This window comes from Halyomorpha halys, unplaced genomic scaffold, assembly GCF_000696795.3.
Source record: "Halyomorpha halys isolate HHAL.00 unplaced genomic scaffold, Hhal_1.1 Scaffold194.1, whole genome shotgun sequence".
Lineage (NCBI taxonomy): Eukaryota > Metazoa > Arthropoda > Insecta > Hemiptera > Pentatomidae > Halyomorpha > Halyomorpha halys.
Window position 1 is genome coordinate 1819406 of NW_027108392.1, and position 18395 is coordinate 1837800.

Here is an 18395-nt window from a genome sequence, read left to right on the forward strand (position 1 = left end):
TAGCGCTACAATTATCTCTTGAAGTGGTGGGCCAATTATGTTGCTTCTTTTTTTTTTTTTTTAGAATTTCAGCCCCTGATGAGGAGAGTACTGTAGTACTCTCAATTATTGTATTTTCAACTTAGAGACCCCTGAGTGAAAAAAATTGTTTCTGCTATTGGTCTGTATCTGTATGTGTTTAGCGCTACAATTATCTCTTGAAGTGGTGGGCAAATTATGTTGCTTCTTTTTTGTTTAGAATTTCAGCCTCTGATGTATGTACAAAATCGAGTATTCCATGTGTTTTTACCTCAAGTACATGGTGGATAATTACAATAAATAAATTTATATAACTTTGTAAATATTTGTGATAGTAATCATTCAAGAATATATGATTAGCAAAAAATGTATTTCTTGGGTCCTAGTTAAATAAAAAAGTTTATTGTTGTTTTTCTTGATTTACCTAGATTGTAAATTTCATAAAATATAACTGATCTGATATAGATTCATCTATTCATCCTAACATCACATAAATGAAATTCAATAATATCAAAAATATTTACTTTCATCATGCACAACCTTATGTTGGTTAAGCTCTTTTTTTGTCCTAAATGTCTTTCTACACTCAGTGCAATGGTAGGGATATACGTCATCATGCATCTGCAAATGTATATTCAAGCTGTTTTTCCAGCGAAATTTTCTACCACATACTTCACAGATGAATTTTGGAACTAAAAAAAAAAATCATAATAAAATATATATACATTACAGTTAATTTAAATTAGTTTCAAAACTGATTTATGTGTCTTACGAAACAAAACCTTAATTCTAATTAAGTAAAATATATCTTTAATACAAAAGTTTAAAAATATCAGCTTTGCATGTTTGAAGTTTCAAATTGTCAGAATCAGTTGTGTAGTAATAGAATATAATAAAATTTAAAATAAAACAAATAAAATTAGTTCAAAAAATACTATTGTACAAAATCAGTTCAAAGAATACTGTGTGCTACTCTTTCTGCTGTCAGAGAGAGGGAGAAATACTTTATTCATTCATGCTGCCCAAATACATCGGGTTGCTACATTACACAGCATACTGATCAATCCGTGACTGGACAAATATAAGTTACATATTTTTACATGATATAATATAATAGATAGATAACATTTTTTTTTCTTCCACAGTTTTCTTTTACAATTAATACCAGTCTACAAACTAACTACAAGTTTTTCGATTTATTCCATTTCTTTTTCTTTCCCTTCCATTTCACAACCCCTATTTCATTTGATCAACAAATTCCCCTATATAACAAACAATTATTAAATCTATTAAATTAAAGAGATGGTTGGGGGAGCAGTTAGGAAGGAAACACACAGTTAACTCATTTCCATGCTCACTTACCATCTGAAAGGTATGTTTCCTATCTTGTTAATTATCTTTCTTTATTCTAGATTTTATTTTTATGCCCTTTTTCCATCTTTTAGTGTACACTGTATTTTTTTATCTGGTGTTATTTCTGTTTTCATCAATTGTCTAAAGCCTTTTGTTATTATTATTTAATTATAAGTTTCACTGTACATCTTTTTTAATTCTTAATTTACATTGTTCATTTATTTTTACCTAATAACGTTGGCTCATATTAAATAGTTTTATGACTATTTGAGTTTTTTCTTTGAACGCACACAGACCATCTTCCTTTTATTTTACTGTTTTAATTCTTTAAAAAACATATTCAACACACTAAAATACTGTTTGATTTTTACTTATCATTTTACTGAATGGTCCAAGAATATGTTCTGTAGAACCTCAAATAGAATGATATTACAAATAAAATAAGACTACTTTTTGTCTTCACCATGACAGTGGTTCAAACAGTTGCTACAAAAGTAAACAATCTCTAATTATAGTTTATTTCCAGTATTCATAGATTTTAAAAGTTAGTTGAGAATAGAGTAACTTCTGATAGTGAAATAGCTATTATTAGATAGTTATTTAAGAAATAACTATTAGAAGTATATCACTTTATTATGATAAATGAATACTGAACGAATAATTACGTCAATACAAAGTTACTTAATTGAGATTATTTCATCAAATAATCATTATTTTGTAAAAAAAAAAAAAAAAACTATTATAAAAATAACAGTATTTTGAGTTCATAGCATTCCTTTGACAAAGATCATTGTCCAAGAACATTGATTGTGTGACTAAAGGCCTACAAAAAAATGCTAATAAATCTAAATGAGTAAGGTAAACATAACTGAAAATTTAAATTTTTTGTTTTAAGGTAAATAAATCAGCCTCTACTATACTAACCCTGATGGGTAGCCAAATGCTGTTTGAATGTGAACTTATCAACATACTTATTTTTGCAATGTTTACATTGGAATGTTTTTGATTGATCATGTTTAAGTTCATGTTTTCGAAGAGAATCCCGATCACAGTAGTTCTTTTTGCAAATATTGCACTGGAACTTATCAGCTTCACCTGGTTCTGTAATGACAAAACAAGTTTCAAATTAAAAAGTAAAATCATTGAAAATAACTGTTAATGAACAAACTTAGGGATAATACTCCAAAATATTGGTTCATGGCCCAGCAGCATATCAAAATTTGAACCCATGGTGTTATAAATCTGAGTCAGTACCCTCCTCAAGACAGAGCTTTCATCAAATCCTTTGCCAAAAGGGTCTATCAGGTGTCAGTGCCCTCCAGTAATAAAAGTTCAAGATAGATTTTCTGCCACAGCATCTATCTACCATAGTCCATCTTTTTGTAGAACCAACTTTCCTTTCAAGAGCTTTTTAGCAGGATTCTCCTTGCTCATTCACACTCTACCTCAATCTTTCAATTTTCATCCTGGTAATAAAATTTTGTACACTTCCCTGTTGCTCTTTTCGATTGACCGTTTGAATTAAAGACTCGAAAATTCTACATAGCATTATTTCAAAGATAGCATTATTCCTTTTTCTTTGTTCTTTAATATCATCTGTGTTTTTAAGACATGAGTGAGTCTAATCAGGTCTTATAGAAAATAATTTTTGTTCGTCTGAACTGAAGAAATGGGAACTTCTTAGATGCTAGCCAACTAAAGCACAAAATAGCATTTACTAACATTAATAATTTTTTCTTTACCTCTAGGGTTAAATCAAAACCATTTTTTGACTACTATTTACGATATTTTGAGGTGCTGTTAAGATCTACATTCAGTATAATTCCTAAAGCCGACCTTTTTTTCTTTATTCTTCCATTCTATTGCAAGTCTTTTCTTTAATTCATTGTCATTATCAATATCAATAGTCAGAATATAAAAGCCTTTCATCCCAAACAGTATTTGTATTTCTTTTATCTAAATAAAAACAATTATTATTTGTTTCCTCGCAACTAGTGTTAATATTCAATAGGGGATACGTTACTGTGAGGGACTAGTTTTCCACTGCTAAGAGCCACCTTTAATTTTCAATAAATAAAAATGGCAGAAGGATTAGTAGTGAACAATCCATATATATTGCTAGCTGGAGTTTTAGATTGTGCTGCAATATTATGGAGTATTACCAGATAAAGAGATGACATTTTCTGAACAAGTTCTTCTTTAATATATGAATAACTTTAACTATACATGTACACAATAACTTTAACTATACATATATACAATAACTTTAACTATACATATATACAATTTTTTAACTAATCAATCTGATAAAAATCAAAGCATTTAAACAAGAATAAATGTTCGATTTTTTTGTTGGGACACAAAGGTTTATAATAATTTAAAATTTATTGCCTATTATCAAACTTTGAATTGGAATATTAAACAACAGTAAAACAAAGGAGGGGGCTTCATTCTTCGGTGAATAGAGATAAAATTTATTCTCTCAACTTGAAGAGGAAAAATTTTTCTAAGCCATATTGAGTTATCAGTTGATTGATTTATTACATTAACAGGATTTTCTATAAAGAATGTGAAAGAAATTGAGTTGATTAAGAATTTACTTTGGAGAATTGAATTTATTAACTTCTTAGAGGTATTTAAAAAAATGTTTATGAAGTAAATAAAGATAATCGCTAACTAAACAATATACTCATCAAGAGTGTTATTTCACTTATTTGTTATTCACGTATTAGTTACTTGCACTTATTTCTAGAACAAAAATGTAAATCAAACTAAGTCTCTCAAGAAAAATTGTAACATTGATAATACATTCTGCAATGGTAAAATTAACTTACCTTTATGAATTTTTTCATGGCGTTTCAATTTAGCCAACTGCTTAAAACTTTTTGGACAGATAGGACATTGATAAGGGGATTCACCTGCAATATAATTTCGTGATAATGTTCAATGACTATTCAGGTTTATTAAAACAAAAATCAAAATATAAACCTGAGTGGGTACGTGTGTGATAGATCAAATGGGATTTTTTAACAAATCGCTTGTCACACAGTTCACATTTCAGTGGTCGCTTACCAGTAACACAATAATCATGGTACCTTATCTGTTGTTTCCAAGAAAACTGGCATTCACAAATAGTACACTTATACTTTTTCTGTTCTCCTAAGATAAAGAAATAAGGTAAATTTAAATGATAATTTATCGTTGTATAAACATAATTAAACAAGAAGCAGTACCATCAATTACTTCAATATGCTTTCCAATAACTAAATGTTTTCTTGTTTGAACTTCTGACGTTTTGGTACTATCCTCCTCTTCATTAGAAAGACTACTAAGCTCTGAAGAACAATCAAAGTCTATATCCTTGAACACATCTTCATATTCAACGCTGGAAACGTCTTGTGGATTTGAAGTACTCACATCAAACTCAACTCCATAAATAACATCTAATACATTCATGTCTTCATTGGCCATTTTGATAAACGTAAAGTTAGAAACACACATTATACGACTTTAGTTTAACAATTATTCAATTTATGAGAACATCCAAACTTAATATTGAAATAAAAAAGTGACACTGGCAGACCAAAACATGCCATTGTAACCGCACAAATAAATTCGGTCAGTGTTACCATGTTTCAGTAACAATGGCAAAAAAGATTATAAGTAACGTTTTAATTTACATCAGAAAAAAATGAGTTGTCAAGTGAGTTTGGTAAAACTCTACTTTAGCTCCCTCAAAATGGCGGGAGGTATTTTAATATTTTTTATAAATATTTGGGAATAGATTTAACTATTTTAGAAGAAAGAAACATAAATAATCGTATTTACCTTACTGAGAGAGAGTATGAGGAGAAAAGAGAAATTACGATATGCTTCATAAGAAACATAAATAGTTGCTGTTCAACCTTTCGCTTTGAACAGCTCTGATGAAGACCTGCAAAGTGGGGCGAAACGTCGGACATTAAAATAGTTATAAACTACTTGTTATTTTTTTGACCACAACCCTGACCATCTTCTTATATATAAATGGTAACTGTTTACTTTAGGTCCTCTAAAAACCATTAACCCAAAGATATTAATATATATATGGACTATCACATGTATACGTCTTGGCAGTGAACAATCATAGTTTTCCATATTTCTGCGAAAGCGTAAGCCACTACCAGGGAGAAATTATTGGATAGCTATAGTCATGACGGCATTCACTGTCACGACCGGTTTAATGTTGTGGCAGTAATGTCGCTCTAGCTCTCGCATGATCGTTAATGGTACAAGTAATTTCAGTGGACTAAGAGTCGTATGTCAGATGTACATGTTTAACTATCTTATGCACATGCCTTGACAGTGAAATATAGCATGATAATAACCTTACCAAATGTTATGACGGTAGGTGGGAAAACATTGTTCCTTTATATTTACCCAAAAACTTAAAATTGTTTAAGCCTCAGGCCCCAAAAAGGAATCCACCCAAGGTTCCAAAAACTAATCCACCATGGAACTAAAATACAATTTTGCACACGAACTTAAAATTGTATTAGGCCCAGGCCCAAAAAATAATCTGTCCTGGACTTCAAAAATAATCCGCCCAGGGACCACAAATCAAATTTAACTAAGGTTTTATTCAAATAAAAATATAATTTTAATGACTATTTTATTATCAACTTTCTTTCCTAGTCCTCTTATTCACAGTTAAACCATATTGGCACAAACCAAATTGCTCATCTTTATTTATTTCTTAATTTTTTAACATGTTCTTATGATGCATATATCCTTATTATATGTTAAAAGTCAAACTGCATTAATCTTTTATTATCATTATTTTCTCCAAGCTCTCTTAATCTAAATGGTTTTAAATTCATCATAACCAAACTAATTCACAATATAGCAGTTAAATCAGAACCCAATTCGTCTTCATAAAACACATCAAAAGCCCAACCCTCTTTATTCATATTAACAGTTAATTTTTCATAACAAAACTAATTTACATCTCACTACTTAAATCACAATTAAATTCTTAATTATATGATATTTTTAACTGATCTTATAAAACAATGAAAGACACACTCATAAAGTGCTGAAATTATCTAATAATAGTTAAAATCAAACAATACTTGTACTTCAAATAACAATATTAATTGTTATTTTACTATTTCGTTTATTAAGTTAATAAGATCGTAAAGGAATAAACAATTAATCAAGCATACTAACTAATTTAAAAAGAACCTGAATAAATAAGACTGAAAAATTGTACATCATTTTAACTCTGATCAATAAAAGAATAAACAAAACATTTATTTCAATGTTAAAATAATAGTACAACTGACTGTTTAAAGAAAGCAGCACATTACGAGAAATGTAGAAAATTATAGTTGAAATTTGTACTGTTAGAGGCCAGCACCATCCAAAGAGCCGTTCAAATATAGTTTGAAAATATTTTTAATAATAGTTCAACTAACTACATAAAGATAGCAGCACCAATCAAGACTGATAGAAATAGTAGTTCCGATAACCGCCACAAGAGGCCAGCACCATCCAAACAACATTTCCGAAGTCTAGCTTGAAATTTTTCAATTTGTATTAGGATATTAGGAACCTACAGGAGCTCAACAAGTCACTCTGACGTTACGATTGTGTTGGAACACAAGTATGTTCCAACACAAGTCTTAACTATCTGATTCGATTAGTTGAGCTCCAGTTAGTTCCTAATATCCTAATACAAAACAAAAATTTTCCTGCTAGACTTCGGAATGTTGTTTGGATGGTGCTGGCCTCTTGTGGTGGTTATCGGAACTACTATTTCTATCTGTCTTGATTGGTGCTGCTATCTTTATGTAGTTAGTTGAACTATTATTAAAAAATATTTTCAAACTATATTTGAACGGCTCTTAGGATGGTGCTGGCCTCTAACAGTAAAAATTTGAACTATAATTTTCTACATTTCTCGTAATGTGCTGCTTTCTTTAAACAGTCAGTTGTACTATTATTTTAACATTGAAAATAAATGTTTTGTTTATTCTTTTATTGATCAGAGTTAAAATGATGTACAATTTTTCAGTCTTATTTATTCATGTTCTTTTTAAATTAGTTAGTATGCTTGATTAATTGTTTATTCCTTTACGATCTTATTAACTTAATAAACGAAATAGTAAAATAACAATTAAATTTTGTTATTTGAAGTACAAGTATTGTTTGTTGTGATTTAAGTAGTGAGTTGTAAATTGGTTTTGTTATGAAAAATTAACCGTTAATATGAGTTAAGAGAGTTGGGCTTTTGAAGTGTTTTATGAAGACATATACCATAAGAACTGGCTCAAATCAAAATTTCACATAATAGACGAATTTGGTTCTGAATTAACTAACTGCTTAATTATACTGATAAAGGATTAAAGCAAATATACTGATAAAAGATTAACTCGCAAGGAGTTAAGCTTTTAATGTGTTTTTAAGAAAATGTTATAAATTAAGAAATAAATTTAAGATGAGTAATTTTGGTTGTCAAAAATAAGATTTATGTGTTAATAAGAGAATCAGGAAAGAAATTTGATAATAAAATAGTCATTTAAATTATATTTTTATTTTAATTAGATCATAAAAGAATAATTCCCCATTAATATCCTCTAATTTTAAGGTTTCGGGCAAATTCGTTTTGGGTCCGTGGTGGATTTGTTTTTGGAGACTGAACTGGATTTATTTTTGGGGTCGGGGCTGATACAATTTTAAGTTTTCCGCTTATTATCATAACATTTGGTAAGGTTGACATGCTGCTACATTCCACTGTCAAGGCTTATACATATGGCAGTTAAACGCGGTAGTTAATGCGACTGCTAGTCCACTGACATTGTACTATCACGCGAGAGCTAGAGCGACATTATTTTCATGACTGTAAATATCAAATAATTACACCATGGTAGTGGCTAACTCTTTTGCCGTAATAATGGCAACTACGATAGGTCACTGTAAAGATATATAAATGTGATAGTAAACGTGTCAGTTGTTTCACTGACATTACTTGTACCATCAATTAGCTATCACACCAGAGGTAGAGTGCGACAGTACAATCATGACTATGATGATGTCGGTTGTAAGCATAAAATATCGGCATTTATAAGTTAGAAGTAAATGGTTTGTGAATTGCAACAAACTAGGCAAATGTAAAAACAACACTGTTTCAAGTATAAGCTTTAATATCACTCCAGATTGAAAATTAGGATGTTACAAAAATATATGAGAATATTAAACACTTTTATTATTAGGTTGATTTGCTGGAGTTGTGTTGTTGGTAGCTGTAGTCAATTCGGTAGCCGTAGATCCCGTATCAGATGGGAGCGATTCTTTTATTTCTAGCCATGGGAACTTCTTGTTCAACTCTTGCCTGTAATCAAAAATAGTATACATAGCTAAATACAACGATCATTTTAACAAATAACCTTAGCAATTGTATTAAACATTAATCAAATATTATTTGTTTTCCAAGTATCTTATGCTGGAATGACATGTTTGTCACTTGCCACAAATGCAAGACGTATGACAAGTTTGTGAACAAAGGAAGAACAAACTTCGGTATCCACACGCTTGTGTGTTCTTTTGAATTTTGACGGCTTTTACATTCGATTTACACTACTTTATTATAAAAATTAACGAAATAAAGATTGGTGAAATGAAAGTAAACCTAAAGATTAGCTAAGTAGTTGGTAGATGACAAAAATTCATAGAAATAGTACAACAAAATCGATAAATTTTAGATTTCGATAAAATTTCGCTCTCATGTTTTTATCAGATAATTGTCAATTTAATCAAGTAAACATATAATGTCTTTATAAACTTATATTTGTGGTGTTTTAAATAAAAAATCAAGCGCTTAAGTGATTTGAAAAGATTTGAAACAAAGTATTTACACCGAATCGATAAAATTTTAAAATACACATTCTTAAACTAGAGTTAATTATTGAATTCGAAGGTTGTGGAAATTCTTTAATTAATAAACAAACTCAGAGAGCACAAATATTCATCAACAAAACAATGCAAACATGAACGTCAATGCATGAATGTTAAGCGGCCCTTTGACTGGTGCCCAAAAACCGACACTCAACGGGTTGGCCACAAATTTAAGCCAACTTTTACCAGCCAATCTAAGTCAACAGTTGTAGATGAAATAATTTGCCATTGTTTGGCGAATATGTAGTTACACCTTTGCATTATTTGTTAATTAACACTAACACAGTTCAATCTAAGAAACTAGGAATACTTTCAAATTTATATACGAGAAGATGGTTGGGGGTGTGGTCAAAAATTTATTTTTTCTTTCCATAATTTCGATTTTTTAATAATTAATAAACTAATATATTCATATTTCATTGCATTATATAACTTCTTTTTATTTTATTTCTTTAATTATGTTATTTTACCTACTTATTCAATTACCTATGTATACATTTTATTTTCCACTTCTTTCATCATTTATTTTATTGATTCCATTTTGTACTATTATTTACTTTATGACATTCTGTTTATACTTTCTTTTTTATTTTCTGTATTCATTGGTTGTTATCTTGTTCTGTTCTTAGCCCTGATGAAGGCTAGGAATTCTGGTCGAAATGTTGGCACGATTAAATAAGCTACTTCAACTTATTTGTGTTTTATTTTGACCGCACCCCCAATCATTTTCTCCTCGTATAAGTCATCCACGGTCAACTATCTCTCATGATTTCAGATTTATAATTTTATGAGTCAAGGTGCTTCATAGACAGTAGGGATTTTCATATATAAATACAATTTTACCTAAACTATAGAGTTGAGCAAGAAGATATCAATTCAAATAAATAAACGAGCTAGAACATTATACACCGCTAAGTAATATAAATAAAAAAGGTAAATCTTAATGATGGTAGCCTAAAACCAATCATTTTGGCTTATAAGAATACGAAATTCCTAGTTGTAAATTACCTGTATCTAGGATGGCTGATTGCATACACATATGGATCCAAACAGGCAACAGCTTTGCAAGCACAAGCAGGAATCATTGTGACGCCAGGAGTCAGAACGTCCCTGAAATTTATAAATCAATTAATACAAAAATTGCAATGCATTAAAGTACTTAAGGATTTTTGAATACTGACTGGTTTCCAAAAGCGCCAATTAGAGCCAAAACTGCGTAAGGAGTCCAGGAGCAGACATAGAGGAAACATATTGTAATAGCTGCTTTTGCTATTTTTATTTCTGCCGAAGTGTTCTGCAAGTTTGAGTTGCTTCGCAAGGATTCAACATTCATTTTTTTCGCCTGTATTGATCGTAAGTAAATTAAAATCTGGTACTTCTCATAAAATACAAACCGTCTAGGAAAGTAAAACTTTTTTCAAACCTGTTCTCTGAGATTGTGTTCATGTATGATGACGTGGCTAACAATTTGAGAGTAAAAATATATTATTAAGCCAAGAGGGAGGCAGTAGCAGATGACAAACATTACTGCTACCCAATTGCGGATCTCTTCGGAGCGAGTCAAGTAATCGAAACTACAGCTAGTGAGAAAGCCCTCTGAAAAGTAAAAGAAAATAGTTGTTATTAGTAAACATTTTATTTATATTCCATCTATTATGAATATTTTAGCAAATTAAAAGTTTGTATGAATAATATTGTGTACAGATATCCTGCAAGTGTATTTCACAAAATATAATAGAAACCGATATGCTTTTCCTATGGCATAACCAAATAAAATATTGTTTTTATGTAGTCAGTCGATATTTTTAATTTTTAATTCTCCAATTGGTGACAACTTTTTTTCGCGATATTTTTATTAAGGAAGTTCTGAACCACATATTCTTTATAAGCTTTTGCCTCTATATCTATATGTTATCGTGGATCCAAGACTCAGTTAAGTTGTGTCCTTCTTAACAGTAATCTCAGTTGTTGATGCTGCCACCCAACACCTGATAACAGTAGCCGTTAGATTAAATAAGGTATCTCTAATAACGTTTTGGGGAACGAATTCAGCAAAACGAAGTGCGCTTTTGCAACTTAATCTACCCTATAAAACTATATTGAAATTTATCACTAGTTCATTAATAGATTATTAACCTCTGCCTATTTTTTATTGAATTAACGAATACCTTTCTTATAAGTTTTCGGTACTCTTAATTTCTTCATTAGAGTCGGTGTTACCTACCGCTATATGAAGAAGACGTTTTGTACTATCTCGACTCTCAGAACTGAAAATAAAGAAAACATTCTGTATTTCCTCTGAAACCGTGTATCAAAAGAACATGTTTCGTAAGCTCAACTTTCGTTAAGCTTTTATATTATCCATGTTTGTTTTACTTTCAGATCGAAGATCACTATTGATCGTCAGGCATCTATCACGATTTATTTCAGACCCAGTATTTTAAAAATAATGAATCATTCTTTATGAAATCAAATCAAAACGTAATCAGAAGTTCCTCAGTTCTTTTTTCAATTTATTTTTATTTTTTTGTTTTTTTCCCTATCGGACCGTTTCTGACACACAAATTGGTTACCAATTTATTTTACACAGGGAATTCATAAAGTAGATCCACCAAGAAATTAATTTCAACCCGCCTAGGCCTGTTTCAGACCAATAAAAGAAGCTTAGTCCTTACGGTTTTGTAGGAACCTTTATACAAGTTAGGAAATTATCTTTACTTTTATGCTATATTTGCCTTCTATAGAGAAAATTTATATGCCTCATCGGCAAATACATACATAATTTTATGATATAAATTATTAAGATACAAATCCTAATGAATTACGAATCATTTCTGAGCTAATTATACTTTTTTTTTTTTAATTTGACTGTTCAGTCAGCATACCTGGCACATAGCGACTCCAAACTTCGAACAGTGGCATGAGGGCCCAAGGAGAAACATATGCCCAAATTAGTATTATATATAACACAGCTTTGGCACGGGACATCTTTCCAGCGAAAGGTTTAGCGATTGCTCTAAAAAAGAAAAATAAATAAATAAAATGACAATATTAATACCGAAAATACTTAATTAGAAGTGTATACATAAATACAAAGTAATAATTTGGAAAAATATGAATAGCTATTAATGTTATTACCTGTATCGATCATAGGCAATAATCGCATTCGTGGCACTCGCACCGATTCCGGAAAAGGAACCGACCAGTGCAAAGATTTGGCAGCCCGTGTGACCCAATGCGAAGCCTCTATTGAACGAGTTGTAGATGAATATTGGTGTTTTGAGCATCATCAAGAAGTCGCAGATCGCCAAGTTGACAACGAATAAATTAGATGGAGTTCGAAGCGATTTTGCCCTGTAAACAAAATGAAATTCTTGTACATACGAGATAAAAAAAATGAGAGAAAAGTTGGAAAAATGTTGTCTTATTTTTGAGGGATTTTTCATCACGAGAACTGATGAAGCAGTCAATTTTCCCCAAATAGAATTAAATTGTTAAGTTGTAAAAACAATTATTGAATTCAACTAATATAAATTCAACGTTATAGGGAGATTGAATCATATATATTATTGATTCAGCAAATAAATCTGACATTAAAAACTAGTAGTTTTTTTTTTACATAACACTTATTATATATTATAAATACTAGTACTTGTACTAAAATAATAGATAATAAGGGAAGAATTATCACTACGCGAATTGATTCCGTGGTTTCAGATGAACTGATGAATTACTGGGTGAAAAAAGCCTTTATATGTTTATATTTGTACTAGCCTTTATATTTTATATTTATACAAAAGCCATTTGTATATTTTATGAATATTTATTACTTTTTTATATGTATATTTATAGCTTTTTCATATCTATTTATTGCTTTATATATATATTTATTACTTAATTTATTAAATATTGTAATCTGTATATATATATACAGATAAATATTACTTGTTTTTGTTGTTATTTCCAAATTATTATTTAAAATTTATATTTTATGTTTTAATTTTGTTCTATGTATGTTAAAGAGGGGGAAAACAAAAAAGAAAGAGGAAATATGTGTTGGATTAGGAGAAAAAATGAATACAAAAAAAAGAAAAATCAATAAAGGTGAAAAGATGGTATTGAAGGAAAAAATAAAAGAGAAAAAATTATTTAAAAAAAGTAAATTATGTAATTATTGTTATACATTGTAAGTTTATTTGACTATGCCTATATTTTAGAAGATTTAAAAAATTATCTGACCAGATTTAAGTAGACTGTGTATTTAGCGACCCAATAACTTTTTATAGGATAAAGTATTTCTGTATATATTCAATCCAAATCCCAAAAATTTACAATTAAACATGTTCAACTCCTTTGGTGGGATGTAGTTTCCTTCCCAAATAGAGGTGCACGCATCATCTCCATTGTTTCAGCGATCTCCTTAACTGTAGGGCTAAGTAATATATTATATAAATAAATATATTATATATATTATATTTTCAATATAGTATTATAATATTTGCAAAATCCCACAAAAAAAAAATCTATGCAATCACAGTTGCCTAAAGGCAGTACCACATCTTCTTCCATTTTTCTGGCTATCCATAATTAAGAACAACATTAATTCCATATTTACACAACTAAGTAAATTGCGAAATAACAATTTTTTATTATTAAGACATACGATGAAAATATCCATATAACGAGTCCATTTCCAAGCAGTGCGACAAACATAAAGACTATGTATAAGACTCCCAAGGCATAGTTATAGACTGGTTTCGGCTCTGGGTATTTTAGCCAATGCTCTGGGATGTGAACAAGATCTTCTGGGCTCAGATTCCAGCCCAGCATACGAGTACCTCCAGCAGCAACCCTAAAACAAGAGAATGGTGATTGGCAGCATTTTAGGAAAACATTTATAAAAGTTTAAAAAAAAGAAATAATTTAGTTATTATTGTGAATATTTACAAAACACTTATTTGAATTAGTGTCGGTGAATAAGAATGTATTTGTGCAAGTGTAGCGATATTGAATAATAGCTTAGCTTTGAAAAACTAACATAAGACATGTAAATGGATATATTGAAGACACACAAGATACTGATGCTATAGTCCAAAAAATACTTAATTAATTCGTTGAAAACCACATGTAAAAGAAGAACCTTATTCGAAGGGGTTAAGTGTAAAATCATTTTGAATTGTGATTAAAAAAAGGTAGTGGGACAAACCCTGTGTTGAATCCTCAAATATCTTAAGATTCAATATTTGACCAACAAATGATAGTTTGAAACCTTTAACGTCAGATGGTACCGCTGTTATGATAAAAAAACTCTATTGTTCCAATGTGAAACATAAAAATTAAGTTAATATAATAGAGATCTAGAAAAAGTCACAGCTTATTTTTAAATTGAAAAATATTTGTATTGTTGTTTATGTACTATAAAACGTATCAATTGAAACCTAATTTCAATTTTTAAAAAAGTAAAACATTAAAATAGTAAGGAGACATCTTTCTTTAAAACCTATAGAAAAGAAGCCACATCAAGATTTTTCCAAATACCACTTAGTTTCAACCAAAATAATAAATTAAATTCGATTTTTGGTTCAGCGGTTGCCAAGAATCAATCTGTTAATTACAATAGTAAATTCTGTAAGCAAAAGGATCGGAGGTGTTCTTTTACAGTTAAACTTATCACATTGATGTTATATTATATTACTATAGATGTTATATTATATTAAGTAATTTTTAAAAAAGTCCATGTCAAAGAGATCGGCAACAATGGAGTGAATCACTTGTTTTAAGCAACAAGTATATTTATTGTAAAGTAACTTCATCTGAATATGATGCATCAGCTTTTCCAAGTAATGTCACTAATAATGCTTACTATTACCTCAGGCCTGATTTAATCGTATGAAATTGTCAGATGTCTCCGAATACCCCCTTCCTCTTTATTATATTTGTCTTTACAACGAAACGATACAAGATGTATCTTCAGAAAAAGATTTAAAATTGTAATAACTGTGCCAATACTATAAGGTTTTAGGACACAGGATAATAGATTCACTTAAACCAATTAGAATCAGAGTAAACTTCTTGTCAAATACTGAATAAACTTTTAAAGTACTATGGACAGTTAGGAAAACACTTTCATCTAACAATTACTAATATTACATCCATGTAATACCAACTACACCGTATTTAACTTCAAACAAAAATCTCTGTCTTACCCATCACTATATTTTTCAGTTTTATTAGAGAATTTGAAAGGCGGCAATTTTTCGGGCCAAAAACAAATTTATCCACTTTGGAACAACTTTATGAAATTGAGATTAGGATTTCCTAAAGAGATTAAACCCAAATTCAAACATCCGTATAAATCCCTGAATTATGCATATTTTTGGAATTAATGGAACATTTTCAAATTTGGATTTTTCCTTTTTATATATCCATAACTAAAATGGTTATTTAGTTTTTTTAGAAATCGTAATGAAGTTTCGTAGAAATATTTTCGTAAACTACTCCTAAATAAATATGGACCAATACCTCGCCTGTGGTGCCCAGAAGGTGAAGTTGCTGCATTGGTGAGAATCACATGGCTCCATTACGGGATGCGAAACTGGAAGCTACAAAGCCCAGTGACTGCTATATATCTCAGATAAACCCCATACCATAATCAGATTAATCCAACCCCAATTGGATTTACTCCAGTTCTTTTGAGGTATCTTGAATTTTATAAATCAATATTACGTAACAAACGTCAATAGAAGCGCCGTCATCTGACCACCATGATTTGCAAAAATGCAGAGAATTAGTTGTTTTAGTATTTAAAATAATTATAACTGTTGCTTAACATTAATAATAAGTTTCTGAAATAAATTGTATCGAAGTAATATAAGAATCGAATGATACATCTCAATGATGATAATTTTAAAAATATAGATTGTCGTAAATTTGCAAAATCCTTACAATTGTCGTTGTGAAATCCCCTTTTTTTCATCTCGGCAATTCGAAACTTTCCCACACTATCAATTTGAAAAAAAACAACAGTTTCATCACCTTCCAGAGCATTACTAGATTTATTCCATTAGATCCTATGCCAAGCAGCTTCTTACAGGTTGTTTCCTATATCCACACAACGTGGACCCCCTTTCTGAGTCTTGCTATCCAGATATGACTTACCACATCCAGCTCATTCCAAGGTTGACCAATTCGTGATTATATCTTATATCTTTTCTAATTGTTATTTTCAATGAACGTATTTCTAATAAATAAAAAACATATAACCAACCGACTATTATTCAGATAGTCTTTCATTCAAAAGCGAATAGTTTTCTCTCGCTGCCATGTTTCATACTGTTACTTCATACTGTTGTAGATAACTGGTTTTATTTTTTTTTTTTTCGGCCAAGACTCCCATTGGAATCCTAAATTGTCTAACCATGGTTGGGGGTCAAAGTTCTTCATTTTGTGGGACCACCACTCAATGAAAAAAGTCAACGTCCCAGGCCGGATTCGAACCGGCACCGCCAATAGACATCAAATTGGTATGACTGTGTCTTAACCACTGAGCTTCGGGCGGCCCATAAACTAGTTTTATTGTTCGATTTGTAATTAAAATTGTTTATTTGTAAATACTTTAAAAATTTAATAATGAATGAAACAACATTATTGATGACAACACTGATTCAGACAGTAGGACAGGTAGCTGTTCCTTGCTTTGGGTTACAGTAGGCCCTTGACTTTCGCACATAATTATAATTGGGACTGAAGAGACTCATGAATTGCTTCGTAAGATTTATCTTTGGGTTCCCTAGGCGCTCTCAAGTCTCCCGCTGGTATAACGAGTTGAAGTGGCTCTATCCAACCTCCCGAAGGCAATACCTCCTTGGTGTTTTCCTATTCCAAGTTCTTAAAATAAAAAAAACATACCTATATCCTAGATCTCCTCACTCTTCGTTCATCCATCCACTCATTAAACACCAGATCCCAACCGATTGATTTATATATTATATACCCTCCCATAGAACCGCTTTCTTTAGCAAATCCTTCGTCATACATTCAACCTCCTTCGGGAATTCTCTTCCCATCTCCATTCGCCAGTCCCCATCCATTCTTTCCTTTAAACAACACCTGTTCCTCCACCTATTGTATAACCAAACCTCCACATCATAGTAATCGAATAAATAGGCATATATTCATTAACATTATAAACAGTAGTAAAGGCAATATACCAATGTAATTTCATTCTACTATATGAAAATTTGTAAATGCTTGCCAGATAAAAATCTTAATATATGAACCATTTATTTATTCTTAGGGGACTTATGTCCCAGAATAAAATTATTTTTTCATTTCATTTCATAATTGGTTACTGAAAGCGTGTGCAAATGTTGAATGTTTGAAAGTAGAGGGATGTAAAAAAATATGCACCAAAAACTGTGTTTTAAATATTCATTTATCAATATGTATATATAATGAAGTTAAAGAGGCGGCTTAAGTTTTTTCGGATATTTCCTATATAAAGTTGTTAAGACTTAGTAGAATACCAACCATTTTTTTTTCTTGATAAAAGTTTCTATAACATGCTGTATCTTTCTCAATTTTCCTACATACTTGAGATATACGTTCTCCATTGGAATCACATTTTTCCATGCTGGTCAAAAATTTATCAAGAGCCGTGAAGGCTTCTTTCATATTTGTAATTATCAAAGTCTTGACGTTTATATCAGCTTCCTCTTCCTCACTTTAATTGTGCATTTCGCTGTTAATCAATAAGTATTCATTTGGCAGCGGTGCTGAGTGAGATTTATTCAACTCATTAACATCTTCTTTGTTGACGTCCAACTTTAGTTCATTGATTAAGGTAACTATTTCATCTATGAGAGTTTCCGGTGCTTCTTCAAAATTTATAAAATAGCTTATCATTTCAGGGCATAATTGTTTCTAGGAACTTTTCATTGTAGACTCTTTTATTATTTTATTACCGACTATTTATTTGCATATGAAATTTTGTCCAAAACAATTTATTTTAGCAAATATCATGAAAACTACAACCTCTGCGAATATACGTGTGATAAACTACTTTATAGTACATTAAACTAACTTTAATC

The 18395-nt window shown here is 30.4% G+C and overlaps 2 protein-coding genes across 3 annotated transcripts in view; both read right to left on the bottom strand.

The window, feature by feature from the left end:
• Positions 1–5097, bottom strand: part of LOC106679327 (zinc finger protein 391) — a 13038-nt gene extending 7941 nt beyond the window's left edge. Inside the window, exons 1-5 of one of the 2 annotated variants that reach the window (XM_014418427.3) lie at positions 4605–5097; positions 4360–4530; positions 4206–4289; positions 2362–2472; positions 543–710 (exon numbers count right to left, since the gene is read on the bottom strand). In XM_014418427.3, the coding sequence (XP_014273913.1) occupies positions 543–710; positions 2362–2472; positions 4206–4289; positions 4360–4530; positions 4605–4872 (802 nt within the window). In that variant the 5' untranslated portion in view covers positions 4873–5097. Of the gene's footprint in view, positions 1–542; positions 711–2295; positions 2473–4205; positions 4290–4359; positions 4531–4604 lie in introns of both variants that reach the window. The other variant, XM_014418426.3, reaches the window with a different exon arrangement.
• Positions 5098–8537: 3440 nt separating this feature from the next.
• Positions 8538–15896, bottom strand: Rh3 (Rhodopsin 3). The gene is made up of 8 exons (XM_014418425.1): positions 15829–15896; positions 13970–14158; positions 12445–12660; positions 12192–12322; positions 10730–10902; positions 10488–10648; positions 10315–10416; positions 8538–8743 (listed from the first exon to the last, which is right to left on the bottom strand). Exons 1-8 carry the CDS (start codon positions 15885–15887, stop codon positions 8605–8607), a joined length of 1170 nt encoding a protein of 389 aa, XP_014273911.1. The 5' UTR covers positions 15888–15896; the 3' UTR covers positions 8538–8604.
• Positions 15897–18395: the final 2499 nt, after the last annotated feature.